The 22,064-nt window shown below is 31.4% G+C and overlaps 1 protein-coding gene across 1 annotated transcript; it reads left to right on the top strand.

The window, feature by feature from the left end:
* Window positions 1–16,450: 16,450 nt before the first annotated feature.
* LOC134258281 (uncharacterized) lies at window positions 16,451–21,766 on the top strand. Its single transcript, XM_062740809.1, has 2 exons — window positions 16,451–16,888; window positions 20,695–21,766. Exon 2 carries the CDS (start codon window positions 20,696–20,698, stop codon window positions 21,764–21,766), a length of 1,071 nt encoding a protein of 356 aa, XP_062596793.1. The 5' UTR covers window positions 16,451–16,888; window position 20,695.
* Window positions 21,767–22,064: the final 298 nt, after the last annotated feature.

The raw sequence follows: 22,064 nt of genomic DNA, 5'->3' as shown, positions 1-22,064 counted from the left end.
CTATATGTTGAACGACAAAAGACATATGAAAAAAGCTTAACTTCCCATTTTTTGAATGACCATGACGTTTGCCTAAATTTCAATGTCAAAGGTCGATGCTGTCATGTCCCTACGACTTTCTGTTTTGAATTTTTTTTTTTTATTCAAAAGTTTCACGGGCAATAACTCATTGAACGGGTCACGAATACTTTTGCAATGACTAGAATGGAAAGTCCCCTCAATTCGTCAAAAACATTCATGAAGGTTTCATACTTCTGCGGTTTACGGTTTCGGAAGAGTAGTGATAACAAGCAGTCCTTGCAAAAGGGGCAGGAATGGGGAAAATAGATAGATTACATGATTAGTACGTACTGTCCCTGTCGACTAAGCAGGCAACAATTTTGTCTTCGTTGGTAATCCTCCTTATATAAAATATATTTTAAAAGAACTTGGATTTAATTCTGAAAGTGAAAATTCATCGAAATCGTATGTCATGTTATACAAAATGACTCTCATAAAGCCACGAACCCCGTTTTCACTTAGATCTGCTACTAATTTAGTGTTTCGGTGGTGTGATATCCCTAACTATAGATTACATGATTAGTACGTACTGTCCCTGTCGACTAAGCAGGCAACGAGTTAACTATAGTTATAACTTTGACACTTTGAAAACTTTGATTTACTATAGTGATAACTTTGACACTTTGAAAAACTTTGACGAAAACTTTGACACTTTGAAAAACTTTGACGAAAACTTTGACACTTTGAAAAACTTTGGCGAAAACTTTGACACTTTGAAAAACTTTGGTGAAAACTTTGACACTTTGAAAAACTTTGGCGAAAACTTTGACACTTTGAAAAACTTTGGCGAAAACTTTGACACTTTGAAAAACTTTGGCGAAAACTTTGACACTTTGAAAAACTTTGGCAAAAACTTTGACACTTTGAAAAACTTTATCGAAAACTTTGATACTTCCAAAAACTTTATCGAAAACTTTGATACTTCCAAAAACTTTATCGAAAACTTGGATAATTTAACTCTTTAGAAAACTTTATTGAAAACTTTGAAAAACTTTGTTGAAAACTTTGATTCTTTGAAAAACTTTATTGAAAACTTTGGCGAAAACTTTGAAACTTTGAAAAACTTAATCAAAAACTTTGAAACTTTGAAAAACTTTATCGAAAACTTTGATACTTTAAAATACTTTATCGCAAACTTTGACACTTTGAAAAACTTTATCGAAAATTTTGACACTTTATAAAACTTTATTGAAAACTTGGATAATTTAACACTTCGAAAAACTTTATCAAAAACTTGGAAACTATGAAAAAGTTTATCGAAAACTTTTAGACTTTGAAAAATTTTATTAAAAACTTTGATACTTTGAAAAACTTTAACGAAAACTTTGACACTTTAAAAAACTTTGGCGAAAACTTTGACACTTTGAAAAACTTTGGCAAAAACTTTGACACTTTGAAAAATCTTTGGTGAAAACTTTGACACTTTGAAAAACTTTGGCGAAAACTTTGACACTTTGAAAAACTTTGGCGAAAACTTTGACACTTTGAAAAACTTTATCGAAAACTTTGACACTTTGAAAAACTTTGGCGAAAACTTTGACACTTTGAAAAACTTTGGCGAAAACTTTGACATTTTGAAAAACTTTGGCGAAAACTTTGACACTTTGAAAAACTTTGGCGAAAACTTTGACACTTTGAAAAACTTTGGCGAAAACTTTGACACTTTGAAAAACTTTGACAAAAACTTTGACAAAAACTTTGACACTTTGATTTACTATAGTTAACTATAGTAAACTATAGTTAACTATAGTTAAATATAGTTAACTATAGTATTTTTTTGTTAGGGATAACAGGCCAAGTAATACACAAATATTCTAATTAACTAATTATTACTATATAATTATATAATGATCTAGTTATTGCATTGTTATTGACCAGTAAGTGATGCTTTAAAAAAAAATTCATTCAAGAATCGAACTTATCAGATCTCCAAAACTTTTGTGCTTTCTTCAATATGCTATAATTGGTTTGAATATTTCTTTGAGACCGGGTTCTCTTGATAGAGTGTGCCAGTATTCCAGTAATTTCTTTTTGATATTTCAAATGGCTGGGTTGTACTTTGTAAACATGACCAAAGGTATATCAGAACTACTGTTAAATTTCTTTCTTTTTTTATTTCTATGGTCTCTTTTGTAATTTTCCAGAACATTGTTCATTGAGTTATTCATCTCAATTTCTTTGAATCCTGTATTCAACAGAGAAACAAAACTTCTCGACAGCATTGTAAAATATTTTAGAATCGCTTATATTGCGTAAATGACGAATGATTTCGCCTTTTATACTGTCCTTGAAAACTGAAGAGCTATGTGCACTTTTGCAATCCAGATACGGGAAAGTATTAATAGGTTTTATGAATTTTTAACATCAGAAATCCCCTCAAATTCAAACCTTTCTTCTTTAAATAGGGTTATGTCAAGGACGTTCATTTCTTTCTCAGAAATTTCGTATGTGAAAAGGGGATGATGCGAATTTGCAATTTGGAAAAATTGAAAACTTCATCCATTTCCTCTTGAGTGATTATAAATCCATCATCTCCATATAGACCGTGATACACAATCTTTCGCTCAAATGGTAATTTGTTTACAACTTCTGAAGTGACTTCATACATTCTGATATCATGTTATAAAAAGTTACTCCGTCAAGCCACGACACCCGTTTTCACTTAGATCTGCCACTAATTTTGTGATTCGGCGGTGTAATAATAGGACAAGCAATAAATAAATCAACTAATTATAATTAGTTATATATGTCCGACATCATTAGGAATCCTTTTATATGTAAATAAAATATTGCATATTTATTCTATTTGATTTATTGTATACCGGTATTGGGTAAGCTTTTTTTTCAATCGTAGAACCGCTTAGGGAATTTCCCAAGGTCATGCTATTTTTATATTATAAACATAGATGAAAGTTTTTTGTGTATATATAAATATGCAGGAATGCTACAATACGAGTCAAATTAGAATTTGTACGAGAAGTATGTCTAATCAATGACCAGTTGGAGCCATAAAAATTATCTCGTAAGTTAATATGTCAGGAAATGATCTGGTTTATTACATTGTCACTGAAAAAACTTTTTATTTAAGTTTCGAACTTGTTAGGAAATATTCTAAACTTTTGTGTTTTTATATGCTATAATTGGTTTGACTTTAATAATTTCTTTGAGATCGGGTTCTCTTGATATAGTGTGCAAGTATTTCAGTAATCTATTTTTGATTAAAATAACAGTTTGTTTAAAATAATTTTAATATTCCACAAAACCAAAATGAAATAAAAAAATTATATATATTGGATTCCAAAACTTTACAAAAATTCTTACAAAGATACAATGGAACTCGTAAATTTACTTACCTGGTCATTGGTCATTTGCAAAATTATTTTGTTAAAAACATACACACAAGTACTCTGAAGTTGACATCTAAAAGATGCTTGAGATTCTGAATAACAATATCTATGTGGTTTTTGGAGACCAGGTATTCCATCAATATATTAGAATACCCATGTGTACCATTTGCTCTCCGTTATAAGCAAACCTATTTTTGTATTATTAATTAAACAGAATTTGTGCAAAATCTTTTGCGTTAAGAGAAGAAAAAACTTGCTGTGGCCTTCAACTCGATATTTAGATATATCGACGACGTATTGTCAATTAACAATGATAATTTTCATTCCTACGTTGATACGATATATCCTGGAAAGCTTGAGATGAAAGATAACACAGAGTCTGACACATCTGTTTCATACTTGGACACTGTAAAAGGAGAATATTTGGCACACTTCTAATTTTAGCGCATCTGGCGCAAAAGCCCATGAACGCTAAAATTTATTGTGCGCTAACGGATTTCTAAATATTATATTTTGTGTGTGTCCAAAGCTTTCACAAAAGTAAACGTAAATCGGGACGCGCGATTACGAATGCCGAAATATCGTTTAATTTTATATATACACTACACTGAACATGGTAGGATCTATCGGGAAATTTCTGCCAAATTATAACTTAATTATAATGTTACTCGTTATTTGACATTAGTGCCTTCAAAGTTTCTCATCTATCGCCGCGAGGTAAACAATGCAGTCAAGCATTTTGACTGATCTTGCAGACATTACCTGCTTATGATGACCTTTTGCCTAAGTATTTTTGCTTGTTTTGATAGGAAAGAAATGCGTAAAACTCCATTTCCTGTATTTAAAATAAATCTAAATCAAAATTAATTTTTAAATTGTGCAACGTCAATGTGATTGCAACACCACGGTAAAGCTGACAAATGTTTACTTATATACGGGAGTGCTATTGTGTTTCTGTGCTAAATTGACAAACCAAAATGTCAAATACGGGTATATCAGTCTCGTTTAAAGTCATCATTTCACAAGTTCTATGAAATTGAAATTTAAACATAGTTAACGAAATTTATTAACCGATAGGTATATTTTTTTATCTATACTATTGATAATTGATACTGATAATCACTATTTGCAGTCTTTCTTCTGTCTTTTTTGTCTGTTAAGATGATAATTGATTTTTTTCTGAGAGTCACTCTTGGTTACAAAAATACCAGTAGCTTATAATAACTGAAAAAAAATCTATGTTCGTAGATGTAAAAAATCTCAGAAAGCCTAAATATATAGAAGATATTTATTCTATTTCTTTTTTTTCGTAATTTCAACTATCGATATTTTTGTACTTTAGTAGCAAATTTAAAGCCTAGCACTAAATGTCGTAGATAAAACAGTTATTGACCTAAAATAAACTCCACACTTCTATGAGGAGGGAATCAAACAAGAATCTTTGGAAAATTTTAAATTTATCTAGAAAAAATCTTTTTAAACTACATATAATGAAAAAAAATAAAGCTTAATTATTCAATAGCCTCTTAATGGTTTCCCTCTTTTTTTTGTTAAGATTTGAAACCGAAAGTAAAATGCAAATGGTGGAGTTAATAGGGATTTTGTCTTTTTACATGTCATGTTTATATTTACAGTCTTTCAAAGACCATTTACTTTCACCTTGCCCTTCATTGATAAACATATTATTTCTGTAATAATGGCTTTTCACTAAAAGTATCGAACTAAGCAGGTTCATTTTAAAAAAAAATATTCATATTTTAAAAAATACATTCATTTTTCTCAAAATGTATATTTTTTATATATATTTGATTTTACATGATTTCTTTTTATCTGTTAATCCATGACACATTTATAAATGTTAAAGCTTCAACATTATGCTTCACATAGTTTTGGAGTTATTGTAAAAAATATAGATATTGACATTTGGCAAATCCATAAAACATCCTTGGCGAACTGATAACTTTTATAGCTAATTTACGTTAAAAAAGCAGAAACTTACTTACCGTAAACGTACGATAAGTCTTTCTTTTTCACAACGTGAATTATAAGAAAAACTTCCTTACGATAATGTTTTCCGTATCATCTGAATTCGGTATCTGTTTATTGTAAGCCTCTAGGTTACAAAGGCGTCTTTTAAATCATGACTGTAAATTAAGAAGGCACATGTCAAATTTCAGAACAATAATTTTTAACTATCATACCAGGTTTAAAGCTATGCATTGTCAGTGTTAAAAAACTAATGGAGATGAGGAACCGTTATTTAACTCATAAGTCTATCGAAACAGTATAAATCGGAGAAGGAAACAGAAATAAAAAAAATGAAATAAATTAGATTAAACTATAACAAATTTAAAAACAATAAATCTATCTTTTTATATTTATATTATATTTCTAGAAGATTAAAAAATAAAACATGTAGGAAAAACGTTAAATAATGTAATTTGAGATTGCCAATAGTGGTTATGTATGGAACAATCTATTGTGTTGTTGTAATTAGCATTTCTACAATTATTTAACCCTTTCTATGGCATATATGCATTTATATGCATCTGGTTTGAATAAAGAGTATAGTGTGAACAAACATTTATATCTTCGTTAATACTGCAAATATCAGAATAATTCTTGCAGCGTTAGAAAAATAAAATAATAACAATAAGATAATATAAGACTTTTTTATTGGTTGTACCAGTTGTTTGCTTGCTATTTTGTCATTATCAAAATCAATGTAATATGTAAAATGCTTAATTCTGGTGATTACCTCCAAACCCCATCCCATCCCAACAAAATACTTAAAATTGTTTTTTTAATGCACAACTTGCTCATAATTTTCAAAACAATAGTAAAATATGTTTAAATATTCAAGCATGATAATCGTGTAAATCATTGCCATGGCAACTGAAATGAAAATTTTATCATTTTCAGAGACATTTAAGTTGCAGCTCATACTGCTTTAAAAATTCTAGCCTCATCACCTGCATACGGAGTTTATGTATCTCTGTTGATTCGATACGCAAGAGCATGAGCTAGGAATAAGCAATTTGTAAAACAAGATAAACTATTGACAAAAAATATGATGAAACAAGATTTTCAACAGTCTCATTTGAAGTAATCGTTTCATTAGTTCTATGGTCGACACGATGACCATGTCAGAAGATACTATATATCATTGAGTCAAATGCAGTTTTTTCATTAAAATTGTTATTCTACTATTTCTACAATGAATTAACAAGAAAACATTGATGCAACCATCAATTGTCACCCGGGAAATATATAAAGTAACCAATGGGAAGAAGTCTTGATCATCAAACTGCTTCCATATGACTGAAAAGGCATGCGTCTTATTGATGGAAACGATAATCGCAAATATTTTGAAAACTTATAGTCGGATAAATCTCAAACAAAAAAGATACCATTTTAAACTTCAATTCCTCGAGTACATGTTGGCTGCATAAAATACAAGTTGAAGTTAGACATACGCATAACCTATATTCAAAAAATGTATTAATTTTCAATCTAAGAAAATAAAACACGAACTGTGCAGAGTATGTTTTTATTCGAGAAGTAAAATTCGATGTTCTAAAAAAGGGACCTGTCGTTTTTACGATAGTGAACGATAAGCAACTTTAAATATCAAATATGAAAAACAAATGTATTTTTAAAGATTCACTTTAAGGAAGTAAATAAATTATGTATCTCCTAATTAATAAAGGGGAAGAACATTCTGATTAACAATCTTTCCAATGTTTAGAAAACCTTTAATGCTGAAAAACTACTCCCAACCCAATCCAAATACACCAAAACTTAAACTTATATGTATAGAGCAGCCTGGTCCTCCGGGATGCAATGACAGATTTTTCCGTTGTTTCCCGGTCATAAAAAGGAGCTCAGTGCATGTTTGACCGATCGGCAGTAACGCACTCTCCTCTGTGGCTGCGGATCTCACCTATGATGTATAGAGGTTCCTGTTTGCTTTGCTCCTACTTTGTACTTCAACTACATGTTGGAGCGAGCACTCTAACGACCGAGCTTCCATTAACAAGTTTTGAATAAATAAATAAATAATGACGTTTTATGAATCATTTAAACGCTTGCTTGTCGAAGTTTCATTTAAGAGGCAGTCCACTGAAAATCAAGCAATGGATTGCACATGGCAGGTATTGGATTTCTTTATTGTTTGCATGTAGATTTATCAAAGCAAAAGTCTACACATGACAACATAAAAAAAAATCAGTGCTCCTATATTTGGTAAGTGCTCAATTTTAATTGCAAAAAAGGTCTACATGGGGAAAAAAATTACTACGTTTTTATTTTGTTTTATATGTTTCAGATACGCAAAACCTGGATGTGTCTTTCAATATAATTTAAACAATAGACTCTTATCTTTAATTTTATCAATGAATAAAAATCCAATTTATATTTCTTTAGAAAAAATTACGTGGTACTAAATTGAGTTTAGCAAGTAACTTTTTGAATTCATTATCCAATTTTCATTACGTTATGAAACCCAATATGTTTACTTTTTTTCTCTCATGTTATTATGAATAAAAAGTACAAACTTTTGAGTTACTCAATAAAATTAGTGGGCGCCGGTATATTGAAAGAAATAAAAGGAGTCAAATTTACCTATATTTTACCATTTTTCCCAATGAAACCGATCCCGACTGGAATTATATATAGAAGGAAAAACTATAATTGTAATGTTATGTTTGGCTCTTTTGTTGTAAAATTGTTTGTATTTCAATCGGGATCGCTTTTTACCGTAAAACTGAAATATTCCAAAATGTGGTTCTTCATTTGGTTTATCAGAAAAATATGCTTGTCTTTTATTTCTGTTCAGTCAGTCAACTGTTTTAAAAAAATATCCATAGAATGAATGAATATACAATGTCTTTTACGTACATGAAGATTACAATCATGTATAAACATCTGTTTGATTTCTTGATACCCGGTATTTAAAAACAAGTATTTGTTAATGCATTTTGCAACAACTGAGAGCAGACAGCTAATCTTTATTAAATAAATAATCTTATTTCCAAGTAAAGTTTTTTTTCATTTTATCAGGAATTAGTTAATATATATCAGTGGCGAAATTACTATTTTTTTGCACTTACCTAAATGCTGAAAATATTTTTATGTGCACAGTCGCCGCTTTATCCAAGTTTTTTAAACCTGTCATCTATAAAAGCCTTTTTCCCCCTACATTTTCGTCGCGGTATGATATTTTGTCGGTACGGCCAGGTGTGTTATAGGACCGAAGACAACATTTGAATTCAATGCTTATATTTACATCTTCTAATTTTTCTCTATCATAATAGTTTACTTGGTTCATGCTAAATATGAATTTAGCGTCCTTAGGTATTGGCGTGGTTAATAAATGTGATAACCGTTGGTGTCGTTGCAAAGCCGTTTGTGACGTTGAAAAGTTTAATAACGCAAATAAATTTTAATTCACATTTGTTGTATTCTATGTTAATTTTAAAAGGGTATTTTTTTTTATGAAATGATGTGAAAATAATTTACATTTTGTTTCCCCTTAAGTTGCACGTAGTTCCTACTGTGTATTCTGACGCGCGGTGACACGGTTTCGCTTGTGTTATAGAAATTTGAACGTCGTGAAATTCTAATGGATATCAGAAAGAAAATTACACTGAATGTAAAAGTTGCTCACTCCACACCTGATCCTACCTCTGATATTTTAAAGGTCAGTGTTTGCGTTGCTCCTGGTTTGTATGTTTGAATGAACTTTTGAGAATGAAAACTGTTCATTGTCTCCATATCTTTCATCCATTACATCATTTCTATTTCTTGACGGATTACCAAATTTGAATTAGGCAAATGATACTTGGTAGTGGTATCCGTCTTCCGCTGGCCAGGTAAATCTAAACCAGGTATATATAAGGACCTTAGCGAATAAACTCAATTTCAGGAAAAGTGTCTTGGCAACGTAACTTAATCTAAATAAATCACAAAAATATTGAATGAAAACACATTGTGAATGATTCTTATAGTAAAAATGAATAAGCTAAAATATTGATATAGAATAGATCTAGAAATATGATTGATTGATTGTATATTGTTTAAGGTCCCTCTCGAGAATTTTTCACTCATATGGAGACGCCACCACTTGCCGGTGGAGGGCAACAAATTTTGTCCTATGCTCGGCACTTAGGGACTATGAGCAGTGAGGGATCTTTTTCGTGCCAGCACCTACTGCGACACGGGGCCTCGATTTATACTGTCTTATCCGAAGGACCGGTCTCCATGTATTGTTTTATGGACTTTGAGAATACTGTTCGTTATCTCCATATCCTTCGGTATAGGAAAATTTCACATGCAAATGAGCTAATGGATCATGATTCTTGCATGATCTGTAAAACTAAACAACTTGCAAGAAAACCATAGTCCTGGTATGATCTGCTATAGCTAACAACTCGTATTAAAATCACGATCGTAGTATGATCTGTGAGAGCTTAGAACTTGTATCAAAATCATCGTCTTGTGTGATCTGTTAACCTAACAACTCCTACATGTAAGACAGTTATATATTCACAAAAAATGACTGAACACTCTAAAATGTGCAATAAACAGCCCTTTAATCAAGTTAGTATTTGAAAAATTTAAATAAAAAATCAGCAAAAATGATAGAAAATATATAAAAAAACATTTCACATGAATTTTTTGAAACGTTAAAAAAAACATTTTTAAGCCAAATTTGCAAATATGTTTTTCCTGAAATATTACAAAGATTGAAAGACATAGCCCCCCAAAAATAAATCAATAAAAAAATAAAATACACATTTTTATGGTTAATCATCCAATCTTTTTGCTAAATTTTAAAAGAATAAAATCACGAAAATCCTTTCTTTTTAAAGAGTAATCCGGTCTTCATTGATCTCACTGCTTATATATGAATCATTCTGCAAAAGGCATGTAATTACTATAGGATCAATAAAATGGGCATTTTAATATTTCAGAATCACAAACACTAGAAAGGCTTCCAAGTGGTCGGTCCTCGGTTAGCTCTTTTTTTTTTTTTTTTTTAACACAACCTGAAAAGAAAAGTAGAGATAATGGTGTTTATTCATAAATCTTCATATTCATAAATCTTCATATAATAATTATCTTTAGATGCTGCAAATCTGAAATATTGAAGTACCTCCTTCAAATTTTGCCTGAATGGAAGGCGAGTCTTATGAACATGCTGAATATGGCACTTTCAAGGAAATTCTAATATCAATCATGTTGAATATCATTTTAGATAAACATTTTCTTAAATGACAAAAATACACATAATCAGCAAGGATGTTAATGGGCTGCTTAGATTGAGTTTTCAATCCAAATTCACGCTTTGTCTCTTCTTCACACACATCTAAACATGAATATACAAGGAATGAAAAATTCAATCATATGTACTTGTAGAAGCTTGCAGTCATTTTTCAAAGAGATATATGATAAAGGAAATATACTTACCGGGAAGAATTAGTAATCCCGCACTCATTTTTGTTGCTTATATGATGCAAAATCCTTTATTTCAAAACGGCATCAATAGAACGCACACGTGTTGTTTATCAGAATTCAAATTTTGGCCTAGAAAAGCTGCAATCCACTCTACATCGCGCTGCCAGCAGGAGAATCGCATGACAAGGTTACAATGACACTGAAACTGACCAATGAGCCAATCCTAATCTAATGCCTTAGAGTTAAAATTGGGGATGGAACACAACTATTATGAGGACAAGGTTTAAAAGAAACCAGGCTACGTTATATTTTAATCATAGTGCTAATTGATTTACATATATTATTAATCTTAGTTAATATATACTCTTCCAAAAAAGAAACGCATCGTAGAATTTAAGTGACACATTGAACATAAAGATTATTTAGTAAAATGATGCATTGATAAAAAAGAAATGTGGTAAGTAATAGGAATACTATCTAAATGTCATAATTACTCAACAATTTTAAAATTATAGTCAGTTGAAGACCATTGAAGATCAATATCTGGTATGCCCCCCGCAGACACAAATGATAGCCACAAACGGCATCTAATGGAAGCAAAAGTTTTTAATAAAAACTGTATAGGAATACTCTCCCACTCCAAATGTAGTAATTTAGTCAGCTGTTGCAGAGTCTGGGGATGCGATTGTCTTTGGCAAATCATTTCAATCCATTTTGGCCAATACTGCTTAATTTGGATTAAATCTAGCGATTTAGATGACTGTGACTGAACAGGTTGTTGTTTCTTTGCAAGAATAGATGTGTCAAATGAGCCATATTTGGCTGTATATTGTGAGATTGCAATACGGCTCTAGGATGTTGCATAATTGAATGGGTATGTGTAGGTAGAACATGGTAAGAGAAACTTTTTCAATCAAAGTCCATTGAATTTGAACCAAATCAATCTTACTTTCTTATAATACCATTTTCCATATCATTACACTACCACCACCAACTTTTTTAACGTCCTGGAAATCAGTTATCTATCTAACCTTCATTAAAAAGCATTAGCACTCTTAAACTTATGAGGCTTTCAGACTATTAGGTTAACCAAAATGTTCAGCAGTGATGTTGTGGTCATACTCTATTCATCTGAGATCTTTGAAGTCGGGTGTTGGGGTGTTGTGGGGTCGGAACAATGACATGAAAAATCCTCTTGCAATAATTCGTAGTCAACTGAAAACGGTCTTGTTAGATGATCTGTTCAATTCAGGGATAGCTAATGCTTTAGATGACGTCTTTGCATTACATTCATGCAGTTTGCGTAATCCTCGGAAGTGATGCTGTGTTGCTGATGTCACACGTAGTCTACCATATTTTTTTGCGAACATTGGGTGTTCGATGTTAATGGTTTACGTTTTATAGGTTAGATATGGTTTGTGTGTAACATTAAAACCTCTTGCAACTGTAGATTGCGGTACCCATGCTTCCAGTCGCCCATTTTCCTTTTTGTGCCACGCAACATTCAGATGCAGCAATTTTAGGAGGCGTCATTTTTCAGATAAAACCAGATTCAAAATATCGAGAACCCCCGCTTTTGATAGCCCCTTTGTACCTGAAGGAATTGCATCGGAATTCAACAAATGAAAATTGAGATCAAAATTTTGGGGAAAATTTTGCAAAATTGGGTCTTTTTGTCTGTGAGACTTGTAGAATAACTATAAAGTTAACAATTGCATTAAAAAACCATTCATTTCACTCTAATACATCCTATTCATACAAAAATAAAAGGTATGACAAAACTATCAAAAATTTTCAGGGCATTGTTCCTACTATGCGTTTTTTTTTTTTTTTTTTTTTGAAGAGTATATTTATTTATTTGTAATTTCAATAGACTTTTATCGTTTAAAATATTACAATACAATACAATTATTGATAAAAAGAGAAAATAATCAGGAAAATATATGCGTTTTAAAAAAATATGATTCCTTATTTCGGCTTATTCTGTCAAGTTATTTCTATTATATATAACCTATCATAGATGACAAAATCATATCAGGATCATACATTCAAAACTGAAAGAGTTAACAAATCATATAAAAACCATGGTTATCAACAGAGACAATTGTTGGTGGCACATGCCAGAATCGCAAGAAAATCTTAGCACGCTCATAGCCTAGAAACGAATCATTCACATCAAGATCATACCACCTTATTTGACATCTATGTTTTGTGTATGATCCGTTTAATGCATCATGTCTAAATCATAGTTCAATCATGAAATTGTGAGTTTGATATGATTTCTATATGATTTTGGCATGATTTGTTAAAAATAATTTTTGCTTGGTTATTTCCGAGAAATACCGTAGATCTGGAAATTTTTACGTCGATTTATTTTTGCGAATTTGGGTAAAAAAAACTGTTGATTAATTTTTACGCTTCAAATTTTTGCGAATTGTCACTGGTGATAAAAATAAAAATCAATGAAGATTTTCATATCACGTTATTTTTCAAATGATATGCCCAGTTAGAATACCACCAATATACTCGCAACGTGGCAAGAAATTGCAAAATGGCTCCCAAACAATTTTGATAAAAATACAAAAGGATTTGCACTGAAAATAATTTCTAAATCTATTATAACAAACATTTTAGAGGTTGTGTATGCCTTTTAACCTAAAGTATAATCCTAATGAAGAAAAAATATAACTTACTCAACGTTTGGTTTTTTTCTCACCTAAAATTTACACGCCGCGTTTACATTTGGAACTTTCTAGTAAATGCACCGAGTTTGAGTTATCACCCATGTTGTTACACGGTTAGATAAAATGACAGTTTTCTCTTTATTGGCAAATTAATTGATTAAAATAATTAAAAAGGGGCATACCGCCACAGTGCTTGTCAAATCATTGAACGATATTGCATATAATGAGGGCAATTTACACTCACGGGTAAATAACTTGAAGTTATATAGTAGACTAGTGTACACAGGTTTCTTTTGAAAATGACCAGTGCTTACCGACGCCTATTCACTGAGTCTAAAAAAGACACGAGTTCTCAGAAAAAAATTCTTTACATGTTGATTAATTTTTAAGAAAAATATTTTTGCGAATGCAATACACGCGCAAATTTGCTAAAAATTTATCTACAGTAAAAATTTCCAGATTAACGGTATCGAGTGGAAAAATCCGATCCGAGGACAAAACGTTTGAGAATCTTATACAAAGCATCGTATATAAAGCGTGTAGAAAGCGATTAATGTAGCCTTTCGTGTAAATCTGTCAGCCTTTCGTGCATACTGTAGCTTTTCGTGTGAACCGTGTAGCGTTTCGTGTGAACCGTGCAGCATTTCATGCAAACCGTATAGCGTTCGTGTATCGATCGTGCAGCGAACGTGTGGGGTAGTATCACGTCTCAGGGACTGTACTTATATCCCTTAACCGGAACCACCCCTCTCACTCTCGTTTCTCTCTTTTCCGAAAAAATTAGGATAATTTCTATGCGGATGAAATTTGAAAATAATTTACGGACATAATCTGATATCTAGTGCATTTTATAGAGTAGAAACCAGCGCAAGCATTTAGGAGTTTATTTGCAAAATTTATTGATTGATAAGTATAGATGTGTTTTATCTGTATTATAGATAATGGGTGTTGAAACTGATGATGACTATTTCCCATCCTTTTATTGTCTGGTCTGATTATAATTGATTTTTGATAACGCGAATAGCTTATAAGTACTGAAATTATTCTTTTCTTCGTTCAGTAAATTCTCAGAAAGAAGACAAGAAGGACCAAATATATTAAAGACATTTATTTTTTATTACTTTATTATTATGTTTCTGTTTTTGCAATGTCAGAGACCATTTATGTCCAACTTGCCTTTCATTGATAAACATATATTATTTCTGTAATGATAGCTTTTCACTAAAAGTACAGAATTAAGCAGGTTCAATTTTTTTATCTATACATTTTTAAATATTAAATATTTCTCAAATTGTATAATTCTTATATAAATTTGATTTCACGTGATACTTTCCATCTTTTTAGTAATGATACATTTATTAACTGTGAAAGTTTTAACTGTATATCTCACACAGTTTTTGAATTATTATAAACAAAAAGAGATCTTGACATTTGACTAAACCTTAACAGACCCATGACAAACTGATAACATTTTTAGCTGAACAACTTAAAAAACAGAAACATACCTACCGAATATGTATGATGATTTCTTTTTTTCACAACTTGAATTAAGAAGCACTTTCTTGCGTTATTTTCCACTATCACCTGAATTCGGTATCTATTTATTGCGAGCCTCTAGGTCACACAGACATCTTTAAAATTATGGTTATTAATTAGCTATAGGGAGGTACATATCGAATTTCAGATCAGTGATTTTTAAAGGACAGAACAGGTTTTAAAATATGCATTGTCAGTGTTTAAAAGATATTGAGATAAGGAACAGTTGTCTTTAGAAGTCTTTAGAACCAGTATTCAGTAGAGAAACAAACAGGAATCTTTTAAAAGATTATAGATAATGATAATAATGAAATAATGAAGGGAATGAATCAAAACTGCTTGTATTTTGTATCATGATCGGACAAACAACAATAGTCTATTTAAAAAAACAAATAAATCAAAATTACAAAATGTAATAACAATAAATCCACCCTTTTATATTTTCATTATATTTCGAGAAGATTTAGAAAAGGACATTTAATAAAAGAATAAAGTAACGTTACTGGAGATAGATAATAGTACTACTGAATTGAACAATCTATTGTGTTCTTGATACTATCATTTCTAGAATGCTTTATTGCAATATGAACTGCATTTTTGGAAAAAAAAAAATTTTGCTCTTAAAATGCGTCACTATGATAATTTTTTATGTAATTTAATCCTTTAAGAACAATTTACCTAAATTAATGCTGAATAAAGAATATCATATACAATCCAATAAACAGATCTATTTAAGAAATCTTCATTGTATAGGACAATGATAATGTTATTTAGAATAATATAGGGTTATTGAACTTTTATTGTTGAATATTGGCACGGGTGGACTGTTCAAATGCACAAGCTTGAGAGTGCATTTGAACAGCGAACGAATGCCTAATCACCGATATAAGTTCAATAACTCCTTTATTATACAGCTAAAACATTTCCACATAAGAATTAAGGGCATTAAGGGCCTAGATTAGCCTCAATGTTTCCTATAAAATTAAAAGTTAAACTACATTTAATGAAATATCTTTAAAAAATCATCTGTGTTAGTACTTCAAGAAAATGTGCTAGATTATAGAATTTGCAAGTTTTTATGACGTCACTTTATTGTCATGGAAACGTCTCGTTTGCTGAAAATGGCTTTAAAGGTCATTTTTCCTTGAACATTTTTAAGAAATTCGTAACCTCCACAGCCATGTGCCAAATTCTCCTTTGCATATATTCTTCTTCAAAACTTCAATTGTTTTATAGCAAAATATTCTTTTGGCACATGCTTGTGGAGGGGTGTAACTTTTTAAAAATAATAAATCTATGAAATTCAGTAAATTTTAGTTTCCGGATAAGAATTGTTCAGACATTAAGAAAGGAGAGAAGATTTAAGACTTTTCATAACTTTTAAAAAATAAATGACTAATAAAAACAGATAACATAAGATCAAAAATCACTTCAACAGTGAAAATATTGTTTTTATTCTTGTATTCATAGGATATTCCGACCTCTCTTTCTTCCGTATAAAAGTAGGGGACATACAAAAGTGATACGTATACATGAATGTGCATGGAAAAAAAACGCATCGGAGATGAATTGTAATCGTGTTAAATTTACAGCATGAACAGCGTATGATAACTATAACGATAAACTATAATTTTGTGAATATTTATGAATATATAAATCGGACGAAATTTAGAAACGTACTGTATATGACAGACATTTTACGCAAGTGCGTCATTAGTAACATGTTGACCAAAGAAGATCCAAGAAATTGCCTCAACATGACCTGAGAAAATATCTGGACAACAGAAACCAAAAGGGGATCAGGTTTGTCTTCATAATGTTTTCTGAAAAAATATTTTGAGAAATCAGTAAAACAGTAACGTTAGGCTAATGTCAACAACCTCGTCTGTCACAAGCTGCCGGCGTAAAGACGAATAATGACCCCCATCGAATAATGACCGGAGGGTCATTTTTCAACGACAAAAAATGACCCCCACCCGTAGAAAAAAAATCATTTTTTGTAGAAAAATGGTCCTAGGGGGTCATTATTTTATATGTTAGTCCTATGAAATAATGACCCCCATTGAAAAATGACCCCCTATAAAGTGATACAAAATATACACTCTTTGATATCTTTTTTACAGCGAAACTAATTTTTACATTTTCTGTAACCAGAAAAATTAAAAAAATCGTATGAAATAATTAAGAGATTCACGTAGTCTTTCAATGCTAAAATTGTGTTTGAAAAGAGACTCTTTAATTGTAAAGTAAATAAAATTTCTTTTTAATATTCCTCCTTATAGAGTTTGCTTAAAGAATGATATTCCACTTGTTTTTAGAAATCAAACCATGCAAAAATCAGGTTTAAATACTATTTAATACGAAAAATTAAATTTTCCGTCATTTCAACTTTTAGTTTGTTTAAGTTTAGCGAATCCTATTTGACAATGAAAAAGGAGGAAATTTTTAACCCCCCCCCCCCCCATATGCAAATATAATGAAATGATGTGCATTCCTTTTAACAATCATTTGTTATCTATTCATATTTTTGGTGTTTGATTACAATTTTTCTATTAAATATGATCTTTTTAAAGTAAAAGTACAATTTCTGATAAATATTTTATCTGAAAGTAACCCCAAACATTCATTTGATTAATAAATCCCGTGTAAGTGCAAAAAGGTGAAGAAAATGAGTATCGGTAAATAGCCTATCTTTCATTAGGTAGAGGGGAAAAGTATATATTTTAATCATTTTTTGTAATCATTTGGCTATGTTCTTCATCATATTGAAGATTGAAAACATTGTGACAAAGACTTCTAAAAAATATTAATTTTACAAATATAGGGTGCATAATTGACTAAAAATAATAGAGTTCATTTGACTATTTTTTTTTTAATGGTGGACTTATCTTTTATGTTAATTGACTAAACAAGAAATTGTTCTTGATAAAATATTGTTTAATATTATTCAGTTAAAAAAAGTTTAAAAACGACGATGTTTGAAGAAGTAGTTTTGTGATTTTTCATATTCCCTTTATGACAAGTACCCCTAAAAAAATTGAAAATGTGAAGTCGCAGTATGTAAATACCATACCAAGTTTCACAGCCTGTTCTAGATTAAGGAGACTGGCGGGTCAAAAATTTAATCTTAAATTAACCACCAGATTTAACTTATTTTTTTAGATATGGTATATTTAGCTGTCAACTATCATTTGGCAAAGAAAAAATTCATATATTTTAGTTTTAAAATTTTATCATTTTGTATATCTTTATATGGAGCTCTCCTTTTAAAGGAGATTGAAATAGTCTAAAAATGGCTGCCACCCCCTAGCCTCGTTAAAAAAAAACAAGGAAACATATCTTGATATCTTAACTGATTGATAAGCAAGTACTAATTTATCATTTTTAAAAAAGTTTGAAAATCTTGTGACAAAGACTTTTCCGACATAGGTTCTACCTTAATTCTTGTTTTACTCCACCCTTTTGCTCAGTTCTGAGTATATTTTTCAGAGAATTTAATATGAAAATCAGAACAAACATTTTCATTGTTGTAACGTCTTCTTTATAATGTATATTAATATGAAAAGTTAATTGAAGACAATTTCTTTTTTATGTCCCCGTAATCGAAGATTCGGGGGTATATAGTTTTATCATGTTCGTCTGTATGTCCGTCTGTCTATCTGGCGGTTTGTTTGTCCTCAAAAACCTTAACCTTGACCATAACCTCTCATTTATTGGAGCTATGACGTTCATATTTAATAGGTATATTCCTTGTGACAAGACCTTACTTTGGGTACCACTAAATTTGACCTTTTGACCTTTACCTTGGAGTTTGTCCCATTTTACACAAAAAATGTCAAATTTTTACTTTGGCCATAACTTTTAAACGGTAGATAGTAGATACTAGTACTCTCATACTTCAAATATGTAGTTTTTTGGCATTACCTTTCATTGGATACTAAAAACCTTGACCTTTTGATCTTGGAGTTTTCGGTACTGATGATTTTTTTTTTACCTTGGCCATAACTTTTGAACGGTAAGGGCTAGGGTATTCATACTTCACATATGTAATCCTTGTTTCATTAAACATTTTCTTTAGAAATCATCAACTTTGACCTTTGAGTTTGACCTACCTTTCAAAAATTTATCCTTAGCCATTACTTTTGAACAAGTGGTGCTAGGGCTTTCCTATTTTCCAGTTGTATTTCATGTGAGAAGACCCTACTTTGGGTAACAATATATTTAAATTGCATTTAAGAAAAGTTTAATCTTCGCTATGTTGCCATAGAGGGGCATAGCTGTTTCACAAACACATCTTTTTATATATGAGGATTTGCGGATAAGAGATGGATACCTCAAAGCGTAACAGACGGACGGACGGACATCCCGATCACTATCTAGCCTTCCGCTTTTGAAGCGGAGGATATATAAATATATAATACTGCTCATTTTTTCTGTCAGTTCGATGATTTCCACCATCAAAAAACAATGTTTACCTAACCCTTAAGGCTTGATAAATCTTTTACTCCTTTAAATTCTGAATCATTGCATTTACCTTAAAATATGGCTATAATTGTATAATGTTATGAGATCAACATATCATCAGTTTATTCCCAATAAGCTCAGGTGAGCATTTTAGCCAATATATGCTTCTTTATCTAATTTTTTTTTGCCCCCTAAAAATTTTAGCTTTAATCTACAGGGGGTCATTTTTCTACAGGGGTCATTTTTCTTCACGTGGGTTCTGCAAATTTTTAGGGAAGTGACACTTTTTCTACGGGCAAAAGGGTCATTTTTCTACGTCGAATAATGACCGGGGGTCATTTTTCGCTGTCGAAAAATGACCCCCGGTCATTATTCGATGGGGGTCATTATTCGTCTTTACACCGGCATATTTGTTTACATTCTGTAAAATCGGGAAGAAATGCAATAATATTAATGCTCGTGTTAGAAAAAATTGTATACTTAGTTAACAATATATATATATATATGATTACAATCTACAATCTTACATTTTCTGGGATAGAATTCTTGAATTCCAAAATAACCGGTAAAGTTTGCGTAGCCTATATATGTACAGGCCTAACTTACATTTTGATTCAAACAACTTAGATATCAAACTTCATGAGAAAATATGATAGGTGATATTTTAAGACAGAATGGAATGCAGTTAAAATAAATGTAAACACTTTTCGGACAAAATAAGTGTGTCGTATGCTACACAAAAAGACGAGGGAATAATTTTTTTTATTGTTCAAGTTTTACATTATAACTCTGTAAGCGTCGGTGGTTGTCATCAATTACTCGATCGGACGCTGACACCCAGGGGTTTAGGTCTGAGTTCGAACCCGCTGAACGACAGTTTTTTTTTAATACATTTTTTTTTAAATGTTTTAAATTTTCACATTTTATGTTTCAATATTCATATTTTAGGAAGTATAACATTTACTTTGAATTATTTATCTAATAAAAGTTGCAATTTAAATCATTATAGATAATTATATTTATGTTGTATAAGGGAAAAGGAATTTTATTTTTTAGTCATTTAATAAAAGTTTAACAAATTAATATGAACAATATTAAGAAAACTAAAAACAATAATAAATAATTATTTAATCTTTATATTTCAGAATGTCCTCACCAAGGTTCTACTCATGTGTTCTATGTTCGTCTAGACCAAAGGCCCGAGATAGACGACCACTAACTGGATCCAAAAATAAAGGACTTCGGAAATTCCTCCAACGACGTTTCCTAATAGAATCCTCCAAGATATTTGCTACTGCGAGTGTCATCTGTAATAAATGTCGACTCCGCTGTTCCCGAGAAATCCATGCAGCTGCTGGGGATTCACAAAAGGACTTTGCTAAACAGAACCGTATTCCGGACACAGATCTTGGCACAGAGTACATACCATCCACCAAGAAAGCTAAGAAAATACCAAAGTCACCTCCAAGCATCACACTTCCAATACCTTCAGTGGGAGGGAGTCATTCCCAGTGTGCTGTCTGCAAGCGCCGTGGTCCAAAGCTAGTCGTCGTACCTAAAAATGCTAGATATAATCTGTTTTTGGAAACACTTATTGTATTGCCCATTGGAGCTAGATGTTGCCCAGGTCATCTTTCCGAAAATCTTTTCCACGCTCATGCAGCAGAACAGATTTCCCAGTCTCGAACCACATCTGATTTTAACCGCTCAGATCTAATGGAACTTATAACAGAGATTCGAGAAATTGCTGTAAGGGGAAGTGAAAAACGCATCGATTTTGACAATGTAAAGTCTTTATCGGATTCAGACGTCTTAACTTTGACTGGAATAACAAAAAAGAACTTCGATGAACTTTGTTCAGAAGTTGGAGGAAGTCTGAGAGATTCGAGTACACGCAGTGTTCGAACATGCATTGGCATATTTCTCACTAAACTAAAGACAGGCATGCCAAATAAAATTATTCAATTTAGGCAGAGACTCAATCCGACGTGCCATTGCATCAGCGCGGAAGTATCTTTCACAACATTTTGTGCCATCACATCTGGGTTTTGGGCATATAAGCAGAGAAGAAATAATATCATCGCATACGAGACCAATAGCACAATCATTATTTGGAGAAGGCAAGTTTCCAGCCATATTAGTAGCCGACGGAACTTACATATACATACAGAAGAGTTTACAGTTCAGATTCCAACGCAAGTGCTACAGTTTACATAAACACCGACCGCTGGTAAAACCAATGGTTTTTGTTTCTACGACAGGATATATCCTTAGTGTGATTGGCCCCTACTTCAGTGATGGCAAAAATAGTGATGCTTAAATTATGAAGCACATAATTGGAAACGATATTGAAGACTTTAAACAGTGGATTTGTGAAGATGTCCTTATCGTTGATCGAGGTTTTAGAGACTCTGTTGAATTGTTTGATGAACTTGGTGTAAGAACGGAAATGCCGTCATTTATCCAGAAAGGTGAATCTCAATTGCCATTGGAAGAGAGCAACACCACAAGACTC

This window comes from Saccostrea cucullata, unplaced genomic scaffold (assembly GCF_032062105.1).
Source record: "Saccostrea cucullata isolate Sc308-1 unplaced genomic scaffold, CSIRO_AGI_Scuc_v1 ctg1140, whole genome shotgun sequence".
In the NCBI taxonomy this organism is placed as follows: Eukaryota; Metazoa; Mollusca; class Bivalvia; order Ostreida; family Ostreidae; genus Saccostrea; species Saccostrea cuccullata.
The sequence above is the reverse complement of the archived record's forward strand: the minus strand, read 5'-3'. Positions and strand labels throughout refer to the sequence as shown.